The sequence below is a fragment of the Nyctibius grandis genome, chromosome 1, assembly GCF_013368605.1.
Source record: "Nyctibius grandis isolate bNycGra1 chromosome 1, bNycGra1.pri, whole genome shotgun sequence".
NCBI lineage: Eukaryota > Metazoa > Chordata > Aves > Nyctibiiformes > Nyctibiidae > Nyctibius > Nyctibius grandis.
In genome coordinates, this window is record NC_090658.1 from 17,870,635 (window position 1) to 17,889,810 (window position 19,176).

A 19,176-nucleotide genomic window follows, 5' to 3' on the forward strand; every position below is an offset into this window, starting at 1 on the left:
CACCTATGTATGGATCCTACCACAAGATCACTGACACAAGAGCAATACTGAAAGCACTTAAAAGTAAAAAGTGGCTCCACTTACAGGCAGGAAATGGAGATACAGATACAGAAGGGAACACTTCAAAGGATCTGCAAAGAAGACGTAAGTGTCTTTTTGGAAATTATACCTTTGTGACCAGTCCAAGCTCACAACCGACATCTGTAACAGAGCTAGACATACCCTTTATAGCTATAGCACAGGTCCACCCAGCCCAGCATCCCCTCCTATGGCTCATTCCCTCTGTCTCATTCTCCTGAGGCTCCCATCAGTGCACCTGCACTTTGCTTTCTCTATGATGCTCAATACATAAAATATCAATAAACTCCACTTGATGGCAACTCTTGGCCTACATTGCAGACTGCATCATCATCCTCTACTGCCAGAGCTCGCTTCACAAGAGAGTTCAGGTACCAGCAGCTGCCCTGCTACAGCAGCATGGAGTGGGCTAATACATCCAGGTTTTCAGGCAGGCTTTGAAGACTGTGTGGAGCTTTTGACCACACTGACCAGACTGCTGTTGATGTCAGAGCTAACACCGCTAGTTCATGTATTTCAACAGTACACTGCAGGTAGCAAAGTGAAACACAGCCTAGAATAGAACAAACTCAAACAAGACTTTCTAAGATAGAGGAGTGGGAGAGGAGGCAGCAGGAACAAATCCCTGGACTTACCAACAAAGTAAAGGAAGCATATACCAACCACACCCCTGTCCTCCACCTTAAGAGGGGTAGTATTTCAAATTGGCAGGTAACTAGCTAGCCCTAAGTGAAGAGAAACAGCTGCACACAGTGATCAGGGTGGCACTTATAGCAAGTGCTTGTCTCTCCTGGAGTCACCTCTCATTTCCATGGTCAGCTCTGCTCCCACAGGTAGGCTGGAGATTGTGGCCACCTGAATCAAATCAGGAAGAGAAGCTGGCAAGGAGGAGGAAAGGAAGCAGACTGAAACAGAAATGCATGTGTAGAGCCCAAAACAGATACTGTGAATGTGCAGGCAACCTGGGAGAGGGAAGAAACAAACATTTGGGAGACAGTGACATGAGGGGGAAGGAATGGAAATCTTGCATCTATTTGGCCCACACTAGAGTTAAGCTGGAAAGGGGAGCTCAGGGACAGGGGACAATAAAATAATATTGACCATACAAGACTGACATTTCTAACTAACTAAAAATCATGTTTTTAAAACAAAGTCCAATGCTGTACTCTTTTAAATTGGCAATGAAAATATTACTGAAAAAGTGAAGCTATGTTATTTCAAACCAAGCCTTTACTAACTAGAGGTTGGGGTTCAGATCACCACATGTTGGACTCAGTCAATTTGGACACTTCACTTTGATTCCTGCCTATTTTTAAATGACCATGACACCAAACAAACCTGCCTTACAGTTTAGAAGCACTTTTTACTTCAAGAAGAGGCTCCCTCTGGTTCTTTTTTTCACCAGCTTGCAATCGAAATCCAAGTAACAGTTAACAGCTAAAGGTAATTGCTTTCTAGAGCGTGTTTTGTTTTGTTTTGTTTGTAAAGGACTTGGGAAAAGCTCTGAACAAAGGCTTTGGTAAAAGAAAAAATAGAGGAATCATGTTGCATTTAGCCACACCTAACTGAAATCTGTACTAGTTGGAAATCACTGTTGTCTGAAAATGCTTCTCAGGCCAGACAATTACCTGCTGGACCAGAAATGGGGGCAGTGTTGAGTTGGAGATTTCCCAGAAGCTTTTGTTCCCATCCAAACTTCTTCTGGCCACCTCTACTGGTAAGCAAATTGCTTGAGTCTGGAGTGATACCTCGAGGTGTCTTCTCTCCACTGACTACAAAACAGGAAGTCACAGATTGGTTTATCACTGAGGGTGGCTGAGTCAGTATGTAATCCAAAACTGAAGCTAAATTAAGGGCTGGAGGCTTCTCTGCTGAGAACAAGAGTCTGCAGTCATAGGATAGAACAGTACTAAAAGGAAAATGCAGATTGACTTTCCATTTTGTCCTACTGTGACAAAAGAAAAATAAACAGGGGTGAGTGGTGGGCAAGACAGCAAGTGAATGAAGACACAAAGCAGAAATACAGAATACAATCTTTAGCAACTGTTAGAAAGTTTCTCTTTTAGCCAGTAAGAGTTTGTGCAATCTTTTTTAATTACAGCCTAATTTTAAGATCTCTTTAGAATATGGGTACCTGAGGTACATTGTACTTACGTGCACAGAAACCAAGGGGTATCACTGTGTAAATGGAAAGACTCACAGCCCCAGCCAATGCAAATTAACATAATACAAAGCAGATGAAACATTGACTGCTGCTGGATGAAGAAGTAGCTTAGAGGTTTTCAATCTGAACAGGGCTACAGAGATTGTAGATTCAAGCCCAGGAGATGAAAGAACACACTTAAGTTCTACTGCTCAGCCCAAGGTAGAAGTTTCATGTGTTCTAAGCAGCAATCCTCCAATCCTCATGTAAGCTGTCGGTCTGAGGTATAGAGTGACAGATCATTGGACACTTACAAATTAAGCAATTCACTATGCATGAGACTGTGAAAGATGAGCCAGACACAAATGTTCAATAAAAAACTAAATGGGGTGAAATCTGGCAGCAGAGGTATAGACTGGGCATATTCTCGAGGCCAGTCAATCACAAAGTCTGGATCAGAATCCAAATTTTTCCCAAGAGCAGGAGAGAATGAAGATCCTAGTTTCTGATTCAGACTTAAATGCATGTCAGTCCAAATAAAATAACCTTGTTCTAATTTAACTGGAGTATTGTGCCCAATGTTATTGCAAAGTTAGTGTCAGTCATAGGATGCCTGTCTTTCCTTAGCCAGAGTCCAACTGTCATTCATTTTGATAACTGTCACACAGCAAACCAGGTCATGTGGAACTCTATAATCACAGACTGGCTTGTGCATCAGCCTGGGTGGACAGGTGATGCTACTGCCTCAGCTGGAAGCTGACTCTCCCACACCATATGTCTTACTACCCATTTACTGCCAAACTCGGAACCCATTCACTGGCCGGCTCCACTAATAAGGTATGCATCTGAACAGTCTCCTCCATCTAAGCACAGGTATTTCTGAATCATACCTTCACATTTCAAGAGTCTTTTGAAGATAACAACGCCCAATCCCTTCCCCACAGTTCCAACCCCTTTCCAAATTTCAATTACATGGCAAATAAAAGACAAGTCACTTGCAGATAAAAGGAAAACTTACTTGTTAAATAACAGTCCAGACTAAGGGAGACATTGTCAAAAGCAATAATGGCATCAGATCCTTCTTCCCATGAAGCGATGATCTGAAACCAAAACCTGCACAGATTGGAAGAACAGGGATTAAATTCTGTTAAAGAGATGAAACTCAGAGCTCTTCGCAATTAAAGCAGTTTTAGAATGGGAGGGAAAAAGCTATTTTTTTCACATATAAAAATTTTAAATTGACAGAGAAAGTATCCTCACCCCTAACAAGCAAAGACGATCTGAGGAGGGGAGCTGTACATGAATATAGTTAGACAGAAAAAATAATACAGCCCCTCTTCCCTCTAGAGGCATACAACCTGAAGCAGGTGCAAATATGTGTGTGAACGGGTGTCAGGTCAGCAAATAAAGTCCCCTGGCTTCTGGCACAAAAAAACCTAAACAGGTGTCTAAGTGATTTTATTCTCACAAGCGATTTACACCCTAAAGTGTTAAGAAAAATAAGTATACTGGGGCTCCTGAAGTCATTTGGAGTTTCTGAAAGGAACTGGTAATCAAAGGCTGAAATCAGTTTAGAAAGTATTTGGTGTTGATCCGCCCTCTAGAAGGCAAAGGATATCTAACAGTCCTGGCAGTCACAAAAGAGAGGAACTGACACCCAGTAGTCCATACAAAGAGTAGAATTCATTATCTCCTTGTAGGAGCTGAGCAGGTTTGCGTTAAATCACTTCCACACTTTCAGCTGGCTTTTGCCAGGAAGACCACCGTAACATCACTGTAAATTCATCTTCAGTGATATTACAAGTCAACAGGAAGAGCAAACATAACCCACAATGAAATACTTCAAATCTGATAGTATATTGACCACGCATTAATTTAGTGCACTCATGGATTTAGATTTTCTCTTAGCTTAGCAAGTTCATGTTCTCCCAATGCATATCTGCCACATAAAATCATAATACTCTGCTTAGGAAAGAGAATAATTTCTGAAAGCAGCCGACCATGGCCCAGAAGTGAGACACAATGCTGAGAGGTTGCATCAAGAGTATAAAATGTGAAACTATCATACACTGTAGAACAAGCTGCAAGAGAATATAAAATATTATTTAAACCTCATTCTCTGTTGTATCCTGATGTTTTACACCAGTAGAAGTTAAGCCATTCATGGGTCTCTTTAACGTAGATCTATGGCTGATGGTTCCTGCTCTTTTAGATATAAGCGTTTAGCCAGAATGTGGATTCTTGCAGGTGTTCCAGTTTAGATGAGAAACTGATGACAGAGCAAGGTATTTTTGAGGAGCAGTCCTATTTATTTAGAAAGGCTGTAGAAATCCTGTCCCTTCACTGCAGCAAGAATCTAAACACCAGCAGAACTTTTTTCTTCTCACAGACTTTAGTCCTTTATGCACAGTACTGGGACTAAAATATTTTCTCTCAGCTTTTTGTCTATCAGTATTCTTACATTAGTCTTGTTGTCTCCTACTGTTTTAAAACCTACCTCTCCTTTACCAACAAACCAACCTCACAAAACAAAATTCAAGTGAAGCTTCTCTGCTCATATGTACATTTACTTCGGGACAGCACATTCCTGTGTTTTGAATGAGGGTTTTGACTGTTTCAGACACCTGACTCTGTCAACAAACATAACCAACTTCCATGTTGTTCTCAAATACAGTGCAGCTTCCACCACCAGTGATGACAGTGAGGTCTGGCACACAAGCTAAAACGGACCCCAGGGATAGATGCGCCTTTTGAGGATATCTAGATTGAAGTGTCATTTTCTTCTGCGACTGGTGCTCTTCCTAAGCTACAGATGAGGACATAGTCAAAAAAGCTGATCCAACCAAAGCAAAAACTTCAAACAGAAAAGGCCCTGGCAGCCCCTGAAAGGTGCAAAGGGTTTAGAACAGAACACAGTACGTTCACAACAAGAAAGAGTTGATATAGTAACAGTGTTCCTCCTTTATTTCTGGTAAAGTAAAACAATGATGCTTCAATACTGAAATTTCTCACTCCTTGGACATGCGGAGAGACTTTCCTAAAACTGACTTTTTATGTTCTAAAGACAGGAGCAGCTGCTATGAAAGAGAAGGTGATTGACACAAAGAACAGTGGATATGGTGAAGGAAGAGTATCCCTAACATAAAAGGAAACTCCAAAGAGCAAGACAAATTTTCCTTGCTAAATGATCCATCTTTATCAGCTCAAAAGGCAGCAGCTCCGTCCAAACTAATCTGAAGATCACAAAAGTGTATTTTTTGCCTTCCCAATCCACAAAAAGTGCAACTGCAGTTTGACTTTGCCAGAAGCCTCACAGTTCTTCGTTTGTATACCTGAAACCCATTGTGGGTGATGTCTAGGAGGAGAACTGGAAGGAATATAAAATCCTTGGATGTTAAACTGGCTTCCAAGTACATCAGATGTCCTCTCCCTGCCTCCTCCTCCTGTTTGCTCCACAGCTGACATCCCACAACACTTCATCTAGCATAAGTATAAACTGTTCCATTTGAGACATGCCATGTGAGTCTTAAACAAAAGCTGTTGGACAGACAAAGTGGGCTATGATCTACTTTTTCCTGTAAGTTACTGTGTCAGCAGAAGAGATGACTGAACCATATGTGAAACAGGTCCTGAACCACCACAGGTCACAGTGTAGTATGTTATGGAGAACCAGGACCTACCTTGGGCTGTAAACTACAGGTTATAGCTCAGCAGAAGCTTTTCCCTCCCTGTTGTGTGCTGCTGAAACCACCAGGAAGAGGTAAGGTGGAAATGGATTCAGCTACACATCTTTCAGTTGGCTGTGTCTGAAAATCAATGCTCTGCACACAGTGAACCTTGGTGCCACATTGAAGGGACTACTGGAGCTGAGTCTCTGACACATTTGATCTCTGGCCTGTTTCCTGGGTGTGCACACTAGATGCCTCTTGGAGATGTGGACATTTTGATGTGTACTTATGTTTGTAAGGTGCTAAACTGAGGCTGGGAAATGAATTACAAAGAGAAATGAGCAGTTCTTAGACATGGTCCTCCACGTCAGCTTTTCCCTCCACTTCTGCAGACTTTAGCACAGGTTGCATAAAAGAAAAGACAGATACTTCTGCCAGGATGACTACACACCTTCTTTGTACACAGCAACTAAATACTTCTGAAAATAGCTTCAGGCAATTTCCTTGGCAGAACCTAAGCTTTATGCCCCAAGGTGTTATTCTTTGATACACTGTTCATGTCATGCCTCTTCAGACAATGAAGGGTTGTTGTTATGAGAATTATCAAATGTTCAGTCCCTAAGAACAGAAAGACATGATACAAACCAGTATTTCTGTCATTGAAGGGAGTGCCATCTAATGTGCCCATATAGGAATGTAATAGGTTGCATTTTTCTTTTATTTACAGTTCATTCAAGTTATGAGACAGCCTTGCTGATTTCACCTGCAGGAGCACTGGGACCAAACCACTTGAGAAGTTTCCTGAAGTTCACCAGAGATGAAAAAAATGACAGAAATGCCTCCAAAACATAAAAATCATGTGCACGTCAAACACTGTTAGGACCATCAGTGCTTGCTCTAGTTGTCTATTAATCTGATTTTTTTTATAATATGAATGCAGTTTCAGTACAAATCTCCTCTTGAGACCAGCATTTCTGCAACAAATAGTTCATCTTTTTCTCTTCTCCAGTTTAATGCCACTATTAATTTAGAAAGATGATGTCTTTCAAATTCCATTGAAACAAGATCATCAGTTAACCAACATTTCAATCATTAGCTTTGGTGGTTTTAGCTTAATGGGCTAATTAAGGGAAATTTAATCAAAACTGAAGATGGAAATGTCACACATCAGTGAGATGGAAAAAACCCCACAGACAGTCTCATTTCCTTGCCCCCTCCCTTTTTATTCTTTCTGTTTGATCCCTGAAATCAATGAAACAACTCCCTTCGACTTTCGTGAAAGCTGCCACTGAAACACCAGAAGCGTATGTTATTGCAGCGACTCAGTATAACAATGGAGGTAACAACGTCTCACTCATATTTTTGCACAGATTGAAGTGGGGTATGCTGACTGCACATCCAGTACTTCAACTGGCACCTATACAGCACAGATACTGGTCCACAGCACTGTGTAGACGTATTCACTGCAAATACAGATGCTGTGGCGGATGGCCATGAAAGAGTATTCCTGAACACAGTTACACAGGAGCAGCAAAATTAGGGCTGGCAAGTTTGTTGTGACTTTGCTGCTTAATAAAGCCCGGCAACTTCCTCACGTGGAACCCAAATCCCCATCAGATAAGTCTGTGTTTGTAAGCTAGATTTCCCCATAGGAACAAAAATATGGCTGCCACAAAAGGCCTTAATGGTTTGGATATTAGAAAAATTGTTACTTCAGGACTGTTGGAAATTACTTCTTCTCTGTCTCTTCTTTTGTCCTACTTGACCTCAGGAGCACAGCTAGAAAAAAGTTCCTTAGATGTATGACAACTGGGAAGTACAAGTTACATCACGCAGAGTTGAGCGTCAGCTGAGCTGTGAATGCAACTCACACAAAGGGGTTTTGTTTTGTTTTGTTTTTTAAAAAAATCTGTTTGAGGCAGATGGGAAATGCTGTAACAGGTGGACAAAAAACCCCTAATTCAAATGTCCCCTTTGGGGAACATGAGTTTGGCTGTCTAAAGGATACAAGTTTTACATAAATTCAAAAACCACTCAGGGGTGACTACTGATCAAATATTTCAGTCACAGATAAGAAATGGCCCCAAAGGCATAACAAACAAGCTTTTTTTGGTTTGTTTCTTTGGCCCAACCTGCGAAAACTGAATCCAGATGAATAGTTCCTTGAAAGGTAGGACCAAGCATATTCCAACTCAGCTAAATCCGACAGAAACAGGATAACATTAAAGCTTCTGGGCTGTAATCTTCCCCATTCCTCAGGATCTTTATATCTTGTGTTTTATTTCAGTGTGGTCAGTATTTGACCTTCATCACATCATCCTGGATTTTCTGTTCAGCTGGTTCTTTTTGCTTACTTATTTTTTTCTTGATCCTAACAGAAGACTGGTTCCCCCAAAAATATCTGGGGCTTATTTACAGAGGGAAATATAGAGCTACATCTATAAATACATTGGTATAGCCTCCATGAGGACAAACGTTTTTGCTTACATCAATTTTTAGGTCTTCACTGCCCAGAAATGTTAGCTTTTGGTTGTATTATATCCTCTTCTGTTTGAAGGAAAATAAAAAACGTTCTCCTTGAATTGAAGACCACAGAAAGCTGATTTTGTGCAAAATCTGCAGCTCTCTCCCTTCAGTAACAACTCTGAATTCCACCTAAATATTGTCCCTGGCTCATGCAGACAGTTCAGGTTTCCATTAGCCAGACTCAGGCAGCTGTCTTCATGCTAGAAAGGCTCATAATCATTATTTTTTTTCTTTTTATCATAAAGATAGGGATTATTAACCAAGATTGAATGCTAATATCCTCTGTACTCCAACCCCCATGCAGTGACACGATCACAGCGTGCCTGTACGTACAGATCCCATTTCATAACTTGTAATGTTTCGCCTCTGATGGAACTGATTTCTCTCTCTACCTAGCTAAAATAATTACGGCTGAACCTGCTTGAGACCGAGGTACTTACGGAACGGAGAAGTTTCAGGTCACTAACCCTTATTACGTTCAGATTCCCATTAACTTCTCTGTTACAAATGATGCATTGTTAGCTCACTTCACAAAGGAATACTTACTATTCGGGATAAAAGACATACTTAGGTGAAATGAGATTATTTGGAGAAATATAAGCATGTTAACCAAACTCAGTTACAGTGACAGAATTGCCATGCAGGAAGTTGCTTAATAGCCAGTAATAAAGGTTGAGGTTCAAAGGTGTTATTAAAGGCAACCATGCTGAATATATACACGTACAAAATCTGCCACAGGTACTCTGCACACAGTCACCAAAACCCGCTTTTTCAGATGAACAGAACAGCCTTCAGCAGAATAACTCTATTTCAAAAGGAGGACGATAGCAGATATAGTTAATGCTATAGAGTAGAAGAGCAGTGATATGGGCATTAAAGTCTCACTCTGATTTTAACAAGATGTGGGACCACATCGGAGCAACAGATGCTGGGCTTGCTGGATGGATATAAGAAGAAAGAATAAGGAGATCTGGGTATAGATGTGACCAATGAATATATATGTGGTAATGTGTAGGGAGACATATATCTATCTTATATGGAAGGTCCTTGTTTCTTCATAGCAGAATGGGAAGAAAGTTCTGGAACAACAGGAGACAACCAGGTCTCTGGGTACAAAATGTTGCCAAGAACTTTCCTTTTCTTTTTCTTCCTCAGTGGGAAACCTGATGCCCAGAAACTTACTAGAAAGAAAATCTGAAAGCAGTGTGAGGGAAAGACAGAGCAATGCAAGAAGAAATGATTAGACAAGAAGAGTGCTTAGCCACAGCTGGTAGAAATACAGCAGAGTGGTATGACTATGAGACAACTTCTTTCTACTGGTCATTTTACTGCAGCAATGAGCGAGAGGCTCATTTGGCTGCCATTGAGATGAGAGCTGTTGATGGAGCCAGACACAACAAAGGGTCTCACTCCTGAGGACTGAAAGGGAATCCCACTTTGATATGTAGACAAAAAACTGATGAGCACCAGTGCAGTTCATAAAAATCCAGTGAGCCAGCAAGACTGGAATAGGTAAAGCAGCCAGTTTAAAGAAAGAAAGTATAACCATCTGGACATGAATTTTGACTTGTTGCCATAGAATATCACCTTCTGGGGTAACTTAAGATTGTAGACTTCTTTTCTTTCTTCCTCAGGAAGGTCACATCCATATCTAGCCTTCCAGGTAAGCCATATTTGTCTCTTCCAACATAGTAAAATTCCTCAATCCGTGTTCAGGAGAAGGTCATCAGCAAGAAAATAATTTTGAATCTCTCTGAGCACAATGGGATCAATAGAAAATTGTTTTGTACTTTCTGAACATGCTGCCCTGTTAAAAGGACATAGAGCCTAGCCTTGCTATCAGTGACAAGGCAAATGGTGCTGCTACTTATGACTAAAAATTTAGTTTCTAGGGACCTCAAGTAAACTCCTCCTCTCACTCGTCGTTCCATGATCTGGCCACTACTACTTAAGACTGGCTACAAATTTAGACTTTGTAATGCCAAAAAAATAAACTTAAGAAGGAAGGAAGCCAAGGAAATCTTTCTAACCAGTAGACACATTTACATTCCTTTTATATGTCTATACAATCTTCTATCAGAAGACTGTACTGAGGTTGGACAGGTTGCTATTAATACTTGCCTTTTGTAAAAATGTTCCTCTCACAGAAGCTACTGTGAAATCTTTACAGAAAAGGACAGGTTTAGTAGAGAATATAGGCCTCAAAAGACCAGAGCTGGGCTGGGCTGGGGCTGGCTCATGTGGAGTCCACTTCCAGGCAACTCCAGCCAGGTGGTAGACAGACCCGCAGAGAACATTTAGTCTACATGTCACTCCACATAGCTGGCCTCAGCTTCACCAAGGGAGCAGAAATCAAGAGAATTAGAATTTGTTTCTTAAAGCATTACTTTTCCAGCCAAGCTTCAGCCTATTAGAGCTAATCTTTTTTCCACCTTTTACACTGCCTAGCAAAACAGTTGCTAGGTGGATTTGGTGATAATAAGCATCAGCCTACAGCAAGCTCCAGACAATCACTTTGTTACACACGCTTCTATTTTATCTATGTGATATACCTTAACCATTCTGTTAAACTAACAGAATGTCTAATTATTAACTACACAAATCACTCATCTTCAACTACATCAGGCTTCTGTTTGCTCTTGCTGCCACATTCCCATGACTATATCATTATTAAAATTTAAACTCCCATTTACTTACTAACTAAAACCAAATGTATAAAAAAAGCAAGCCCAAACTACCAACTACAACAGAGCTTTCAAGACTGTTTCTTACTTGCATTTCTGTGAAGTTAAAAAAGAACAATTCTTAACAGACTCATCGCTTATCATTGGAAAACAAATAGTAATTGTTCATCAAATAAAACAATTTTACAATAACACAGTGCTCTACACTACTCTCAACCCAAATACTTTAGCACCGCATTAATGTGTAAATTCCAGTAAGCAAAAATGACCAATTCTCTAGTTTTCACTAATCTGTGCAGATTATCTGATTTGCAGGTAACGTGTCCTTCAGGGAGGGGTAGGTGGCTCCACGGGGGCCAAATGAAGTATAGTAAGGATTGTCAGTTCATGTTGAGTGTATTTAAGTGGCAAGTTAAAATACAGCACTTCTGGAGACTTTGCCTTTTGCCTCTGGTAAGCACAATCTGTTCATCCAAGAGTTCAAGGGGCTCTTGGCCACAACTGGCTTCTTTAATTGAAGGTGCTTTGATGGCATATCCTTCACCAGGCCCTTTGCCCTTCTTCCCCCATCCACAGAAGATACCGAGCATCTGGAATTAGGTTACAGCTCTATTAACCTCCACACCACATGAGCCCACTCTCAAGACTGTTTTGCCAACACCTTCCAGAACAAGGAAGGACAGCTAACTTTGGGAAGATGTAAAAAGCCAGGAATTCAGCCTCTTTAAAGTCCGCATAGAAAAGGTAAGACATAGGATGAAATTTCAACTGGATGCTTTCCTAAGGATCAAATGGGAGGAAAGAAGACAATCCTCTCCTCATTATACTCTTGGAAATTAAGCATGCGGTCAGGGTTGCTCAGGCTAATGCCGTGCTAGAAATCTAACATCCCTCAGTTCCAATTTAGTTTCTTTGTCATACTCCTCCCTACTTGCTGTTCGTGCCAAATCACCTGAAATGTTCTAGCTGTGATTTTCTGCCAAAACATAATTTCTCCCAACAGCCTGAGGGATATAAAACATTTAAGAAATGTCTGTTTCTAAAGATAGAGCTGATCTAATTTCTTGGAAGTCTTCCTAATGATTCTTTGAAGTGCCATAAGCCAAACATGGAAATTATGGCTAAGCAGCTTTTGAACAAGCATGCTTTTGAGCAGTTTTAGAGCATATTATCTTTTTATTAATAACACTTTCCATTCAGCTTCCCAATCACAATGGAATGTGCTTTAATTTTGTGTGGAACTGGTACACTGGTGTGCTTTATTCAAAAGCTTTACTTCTGTGAGGTGATTTAAAATTTCAGCTCCTTCTGTAGGAATATCTGCAATATTATGCTGCCTCTAACACAGATCCTTACAGCTACTGTCACAGGAACCAATTAGAAAGAGACAGACACAGCAAGCTTTCAGCAGCACCAGCATTGTGTTCCCATCAATTAAATAATTCTTACAGTTCAATAAAACAGCCATTTATCTCCAAAGTATATATTCTGCAGTCTCCGCAGTACCATTTCAGTGTACTCTTCCATAGAGTTCCTTCCTAATTTGTACATCAGTCCAGATTTCCTAAGAAACAGGTTTCAAGATGGTGAGAAAGATGCTTGCAGTATTTCCAGGTCTCACAGGAGATTTCTTCCTTCCCAGGAAGGACTGGTTTCAACCAAATCAATCTTAGAAAAAAAAATCATTAAAATAGTGCACTTTCTTTGAATAAATAAGGACAAAACTTTTCAAGAGACACCAAAACGTCAAAGTTTTCCTTGCTTATGTCTTAACCTTCCACAAAATCCCTTCCCTCAGTGAACCCAGCTGTCTTTCTCTGTAAGTAAGGGGAAGTAAGGGTGTCAGCACCTTATACATAATAGTCAGCACCACGTATCAGTTAGATCTGTGATTCCACGTGAACCACTGCTAGCTTGGCTCCTAAGATCAAAGTATTCTCTGCCTGACTGTGCAACCAGAGAGAATTTAAAGCAAAGCAATAGTATAAGAGTACAGAATAATTCAGGTACAAAACATTCCCCTGGCAACATTAGAAAATAAATCACATTAATAATAATGGCAAAATATACCATTCTTCAAAGGAAACACAGCTGAAGGGAAAGAAGCAACCAGGTATTTTTACAAATGGTGCTTCAGCAGTGACTGCACAAGCCTAATGCTGATATTTTTAAAATCTTTGACGCACACGTATTAATTATACATTCAGGACCGAAGCCTTGGCAGTGTCCTTGTTGTATTTGCAGCCTACGTGCATCCCCCAGAGCCAGCAAGATAAAAGACACATTCATACAATGTTTGTTCAAACTTCTTATGAGGCAAACTATCCCTTAATGAAATTCATTATTTCCAGGGCACAGATTTCCAAAAAGACAAAGGACACCAGTGCTCATGACACAGATTGTAGATGCATCTTACAGCCTAAGGGCCAGGGCAGCAGGAGGTGAAGTATGTCTGTGTCTTCTCTATAAACAGCATAAGCCAGAGCACACACAAAAAGTAAACAATGAACAACAGAGTATTCCCTTAAAGCTGACTTGTAAGAAACAGCTAAAACAACACTTTTTAAATAAGCATATGCTACCAGATTAAGCATATGCTACCAGATAAACCTTTTATGCTTAAAGCCAGAATACAGTCATAACTGTATTCATAACTGTATATAACCTTTACTAAGCTGAGCCTCCTGCTACAGCTAACACAAAGGTGTTCAGATGCATCCTTGTCTGATTTGCAGCAGGTTCTTCTCCCATCTCTTTCATCCTCAGATCTAGACACAATGAACACTGGGGACCTTGATACCCAGAAAAAAAAATCAGCTATGGAACTTACATCCAACTCCAGCAAACCACGTAAGAGGATCAAACATACTACATGAAACAGTATGTGAGGAGAATGATTATTGCTACTCAATGAAATGGAGACACAGAAGTTTAAGCACCTTGCTGTACACTACCCAGTGACCCAGTTTGTGAACAAAGACTACCACTCAGGAGTTCTAAAATTGGGTGCTTTGCTCTAATTACTCAGTTATTCTCATTCCCTGCCTGTAACAGAAGATACCTCCTGGGGACAAAGTGCTTTCTCTCCCTGGGGGAACCACTTCAGGAACGATGCTGGCCATTTTCTTCACCAGGTAGTGATGAAATGACTGATCACCATGAAGGAGAATGATGAGGAGACTCATACCTATCCAGTATATCTGGGAGAGGTAAGATCATCCACTGCCATATTCCCAAACCTTCGCTGTTATCTGAATGCCAGAACATCTGGCTCTGTTCCTTTCCTGTCTTGTTCTCGACCATCACCAGGGATATATTTCCCAGCAAGACACCATGGATGAGCCATGACATTCGTAGCTAGAAGAAAGAGAACATATGAGATTAGACATCACAAACATTATCCAAAGTTAACAAAATTCCCAACTCTTCTTTCATTTCTTTGTAAATCACCAAATTTCGTTTTGTAATCACCAAAAAGTTGATTTTCCCTACCTTATGCTCATGTAATCCCTTTAGAAAACTCCACAGATGTGGAAACCTGTAATACTTAGTATATGCTATTTAATATTGGAACTACAGGCCTTTCTGTTTGGTAATGTTGAGTCCAAAACATCTCTGCTTTAGCTTTCACACGTGTCCGCAATTTCAAAGGGATAAGCTAATACCTCTATTATCTGCAGTACAAAGATCACACTCCCCTAAGATGCCACTTAAGAGATTCAAGTTAAGACTAACAACATTTACAGCAATAAACTTTTATATTCTGGCAGCAGCTAAAACACAGGGAGAATAGCTCCTATAAGCAAGCATTGCTAGTATTCACATCCTCATTCCTCAGATACTCCTTTCAAAAATCAGTTTTTTCTTACCTCTTTCCAAGTTTCTACAGACTTTCCAATTAAAGCTCAGTAATAATTAGGCTTTTTATTAATTAAAATACCTTCAGGAACTGGTTTTCTAACATTTTTGTTATGTTTAATGTAATTGAGTCAATTTCTATGCATTTTTCCCTGCATGTAAAATTATTTCATGTAGTTTTCTCATTTTATTACTTTCTCTCTCTCATTGTATGAAAAGAAAAACAATCCCCTCTACGTCAGGCTGGTCTCAGAATCCATATTATACGAATATAGTCTTCTAATTTTCTTGAGAAGAAGAAGAAGAGCTAGCTCTTTGTTGATAAAGAGCATGAGTAAAATACATATATATTACATGCAGGAGCTGGATCACATCTCAATAACCAGTTGAGGCAAGAATGATGAAGGAACGAGTTTATTAAAGCTACACTAACGATGGATTTTTGGACATAAGAAAGTGTTCAGCACAGTATCTAGCATCCATGCATGTTAAAAAATAGTCCTCTGGTTTTTAACACTTCAAAGCCAACACCTAAATCAGGAGGGTAAGAATTAAATTTATATTTTACACAGGAATACCTGATAACATTACTTACTTTCTTGCTTTGATAGCATAGAATATTCATATCCATTTCTCAGCATAAAACACAACTGCTAGATTTTGCTTGCTGTTTCACTCTCATGGTGTAAGTCTGTCCTGGCAGACAAGTCAGATTCAGGGGTCAAAAGGACAGAAGTGTTGCTATTATTCCTAGCTTACGCTCACAATTTTGAGGTGGCTGAAACAAAATTCTGGGTACCCATTATATTGATTATCAGTACTGAATTTAGGTAAACAGCGCAGTTCACCTGCCTGTCTTCAAATTTACAAAAACAGCAGCAACTCTGGCTACATTGCAAAACTATGACAGAGACCAAAAGATTTACACGTCGTTCTTCTTTCTCTCCAGCCCAAAAATCACTGCACTTGCCTGGAATCACTCCTGGGTCTGTTGAATTGCTAGTGTATATGACACAAGCACCAATAAGGTGTACAAACTGATATGCAGGTGTGGGTCCGTGAATCCATCTCATTACCTCATTTTGACCACAGATGTTCAAGACTGATGCATAGGTTTTCAGTAGTTCAGCAAACCATCACTGGGGCTTACCAGACCACAGCCCTTCTGGGGACAAGCCACTGCTCAAGTCCAAAGACCAGCTTACTCTCACTCCAAGTTTGTGAAAGGACTCGTGGAGTCCCATGTCCGTTTCCATAACATCAGACAGTGGAAACCATAGGATGAATTGTGAGCATTTTCACCTCGCAGACACCAGAGAGAAAAAGCAGAGTTCAGCAGGGCTGCAAAGAACTGCTTCTGATACAATACAAAATTATGGCCAGGGAGGCAGCTGAATTGTGGAAGAGGCTGCTGACAAAGGTTTATGCTGCAGGAGGCTGATGCCTTCAAACTTGATATCTGCATGGCTACTTCTAACTCAGTGCATACATGGTCTTAATGTCAGGTGACAAGATTAAATAACCTGTTGAGCATTTTCTACTTTCAAGTGCCTATGAAGTGAGACTACTGAAATTACAGTGAATATTGCTCTCCCTTAATTATCTTTAGAATACCTTTCAGACCCACTTAAGTAATTTCCCTCGAGAAAACCGATCAGGACTAAACTTTTTTTTTTTAGTAACTTTGGAATGCCAGTGGACATTTAAAGCACTCAACCTATAGCAAGGAAAGCAACTCCTCTTACTGAGAGTCCATATGTGAAGCACTTTTAGGACCCTAATGCCAACCCTACTGTAATGCACCATGTGAAATTTCTAATACAGGTAAGTGAGAGCAGCTTCACTGTGCCATTTTGACAGTTCAAAATTTGAGAGGTAAACCCCTGAAGCTCCTACTACGCAGGAGCTTTCAGACCTCTGTCTCTTCTGGAGACCTGCCAGACAGTAAGAGGCAACATCTACACAATCAGAAGTGAGAAAAGAGCGACCCTGTGATAGCTATTAACGTAACACTAGAGCTAAAGCTGAAGCAATTGATGAATTGTAATGGATGCCTTTGCACACATGTCAGCTGTTTGAAGGAAAGACGTAGCTGGCATTAGATGTGGGAGAGCAGCTCGTTGGCAAAGTGCAACACGCAGACTCTAATGAACTGGCTCTGAGTGAATCGACTGGCACTGTGTCCAAATGGGCATTTTTGGCTCTGATTTCCGTGGTTTCTAAGCTTCACAGCAGGGCGGTCCAGGTCTTTTCACACCTGCTGAAGTGAACCAGAGCAGACGATGAGCTGGATGTCATAGTAAAGACTTCCGAATGGGGCTGGCATTCCTGCTACAGAATATGGCATCAATGATGGCAGATGGTACTATATACACGATGCGTCCTGTAAGTAGTGCAGTGGCACATTTGGAAAAACCTGAATCTGGGCTGTTGGTGGCATACCCCTAACATTATATATCAAACATCTCCCTCTGTGTTAAACCAGCAGCAAAATATTCAGAAGCTAGAAACATCACTGAGAAATTAATTAAGCATTGCAGGTAGACATTGGCTCAATGGCACCTTGCTTTCTGGCTTTAGAACCCACCATAGCTGGTGATTAGCTGTTCATATGCAAACCCACTGACTCAGTAAATGAAAAGCTCTAAACTGATTTGGGGAAAATTCAAGGGAGTGGGAGCCCATGGTAAACACACAGCATATTGAGGCAGAGCTTGGGTCAGATAGCCACATGCACTGTACTGCAAATACCATCTGGAAAGATGCCTTCTGAGAATCCCCTTAGCCTCTGAGTTTGTGGAATTTCTGAACTGACAAACAGGAGAGTCAATTCATCCAAGAAAGAACAAAAAACTAATCCTTATCAATACTGACACAGCTTGGCAGGTTTAACAGAGAGGTGAAGAAAAACAGGGAGGGTAGATTTTCTAGCAAAAGCTGCATAATTTCAAGACCACCTGAGAATGGAGACTTGCATTTTACTTCCTTATGCACAAAAGAAACAGAATACTGAGAACCTTCTGGGTGAAGTTTGGGCCTGCTTACACCTGTGAGTCTACTTTAATGGCTAGAAACATTCCAGTATGAACTGGTGCTCAGATGTCTGACTGAGGACCAATGACACACACTCACAGCAGCATCAATAAAACATTCCTCAGTGACACTCTGGAGAGTTGCTGTTTCTTTTGCCTCCCTTTCTGAGTGGCAATGTCCCTGACTGTTAGCATTACAGTCCTACCTGGCAGGAAAAGCCAGTTGTCCGTCTTTAGCACAAGTAACCAAAGAAAGGGGAAAAGATGAACATATTTCAAATGAGGCTTGGAGTAAGGTATTTTTAAGAAGATGCAGAAGAGCCTACAGGCATCCTGTTCCCAAGGAACTGCAGTAATTGGATCCCACTGGTACCTATCTTGCTACCCACACCCCAACTCCACACCACAGGCTTACATCTTGTGAGACAGCACGTTACACAGTTCTCATGCCTCCAATCCTTGCCCCCCCCACCTACAATACTTGCTCAAAGGAATTGCTCAAAATTTTCCTGACCAGGAACTGTGGATTCTTGAAATACAGACATTTATTTTTCTGAAAAATGTAACTCTTGTCTTGGGTCTTCTTCACTGGACAGGAAACAGTATGAGCTGTTTTCAGATTTGAATGTACTGACCCAGTAAATGTAAGTCAGGCATTAAAGAAGCTTGGAAAACACCTCATCATTGAATGGACACTGAAGCTGCAAGTTGGAATATGATTTACACAGAATTAGACAATAGCTGCAGACACCTTTGCCAAGCCTCAGTAAGTTTTGTACATGAATATGATCTACGTTTGAGACATGACGTTTATCATATTGTCAATATTGTTTTTCTTACTAGAAATGAGAAATGGTTGCACACAACAGTACAAGCAAAGACATCTATTAGGACTGCTCAGCAATTTATACTTGGACTCTTATGAATAAGAAAGATGACCAAAAGGTCTCGTTCCTGTTTTTTGGCCACATCAACAGCTGTGCATGATCAGTCTGTCTTGTAGCCTGCTGACTCTTCTGCTTTTGCTTAGGACTCAGATATGCAAGCAAAAACCTTACATAAATGATAAAATGATAACTAACTGATCTGATCATATAGCTTTAAAATACCTAGGCAGGTAAGAGAAGCTTGTATTTTATACGAACAGAATCTCATGCTACTTATTCTCACATTATTTCTAACTTATG

At 40.5% G+C, this 19,176-nt stretch overlaps 1 protein-coding gene across 1 annotated transcript in view; it reads right to left on the reverse strand.

Moving 5' to 3' along the window:
• Positions 1-846: 846 nt before the first annotated feature.
• Positions 847-19,176, reverse strand: part of LOC137667920 (ALK tyrosine kinase receptor-like) — a 61,684-nt gene continuing 43,354 nt past the window's right edge. The window contains exons 5-8 of the mRNA XM_068409536.1: positions 14,287-14,456; positions 3,240-3,334; positions 1,707-1,850; positions 847-956 (exon numbers count right to left, since the gene is read on the reverse strand). Coding sequence (XP_068265637.1) covers positions 847-956; positions 1,707-1,850; positions 3,240-3,334; positions 14,287-14,456 — 519 coding nt within the window. The remainder of the gene's footprint in view (positions 957-1,706; positions 1,851-3,239; positions 3,335-14,286; positions 14,457-19,176) is intronic.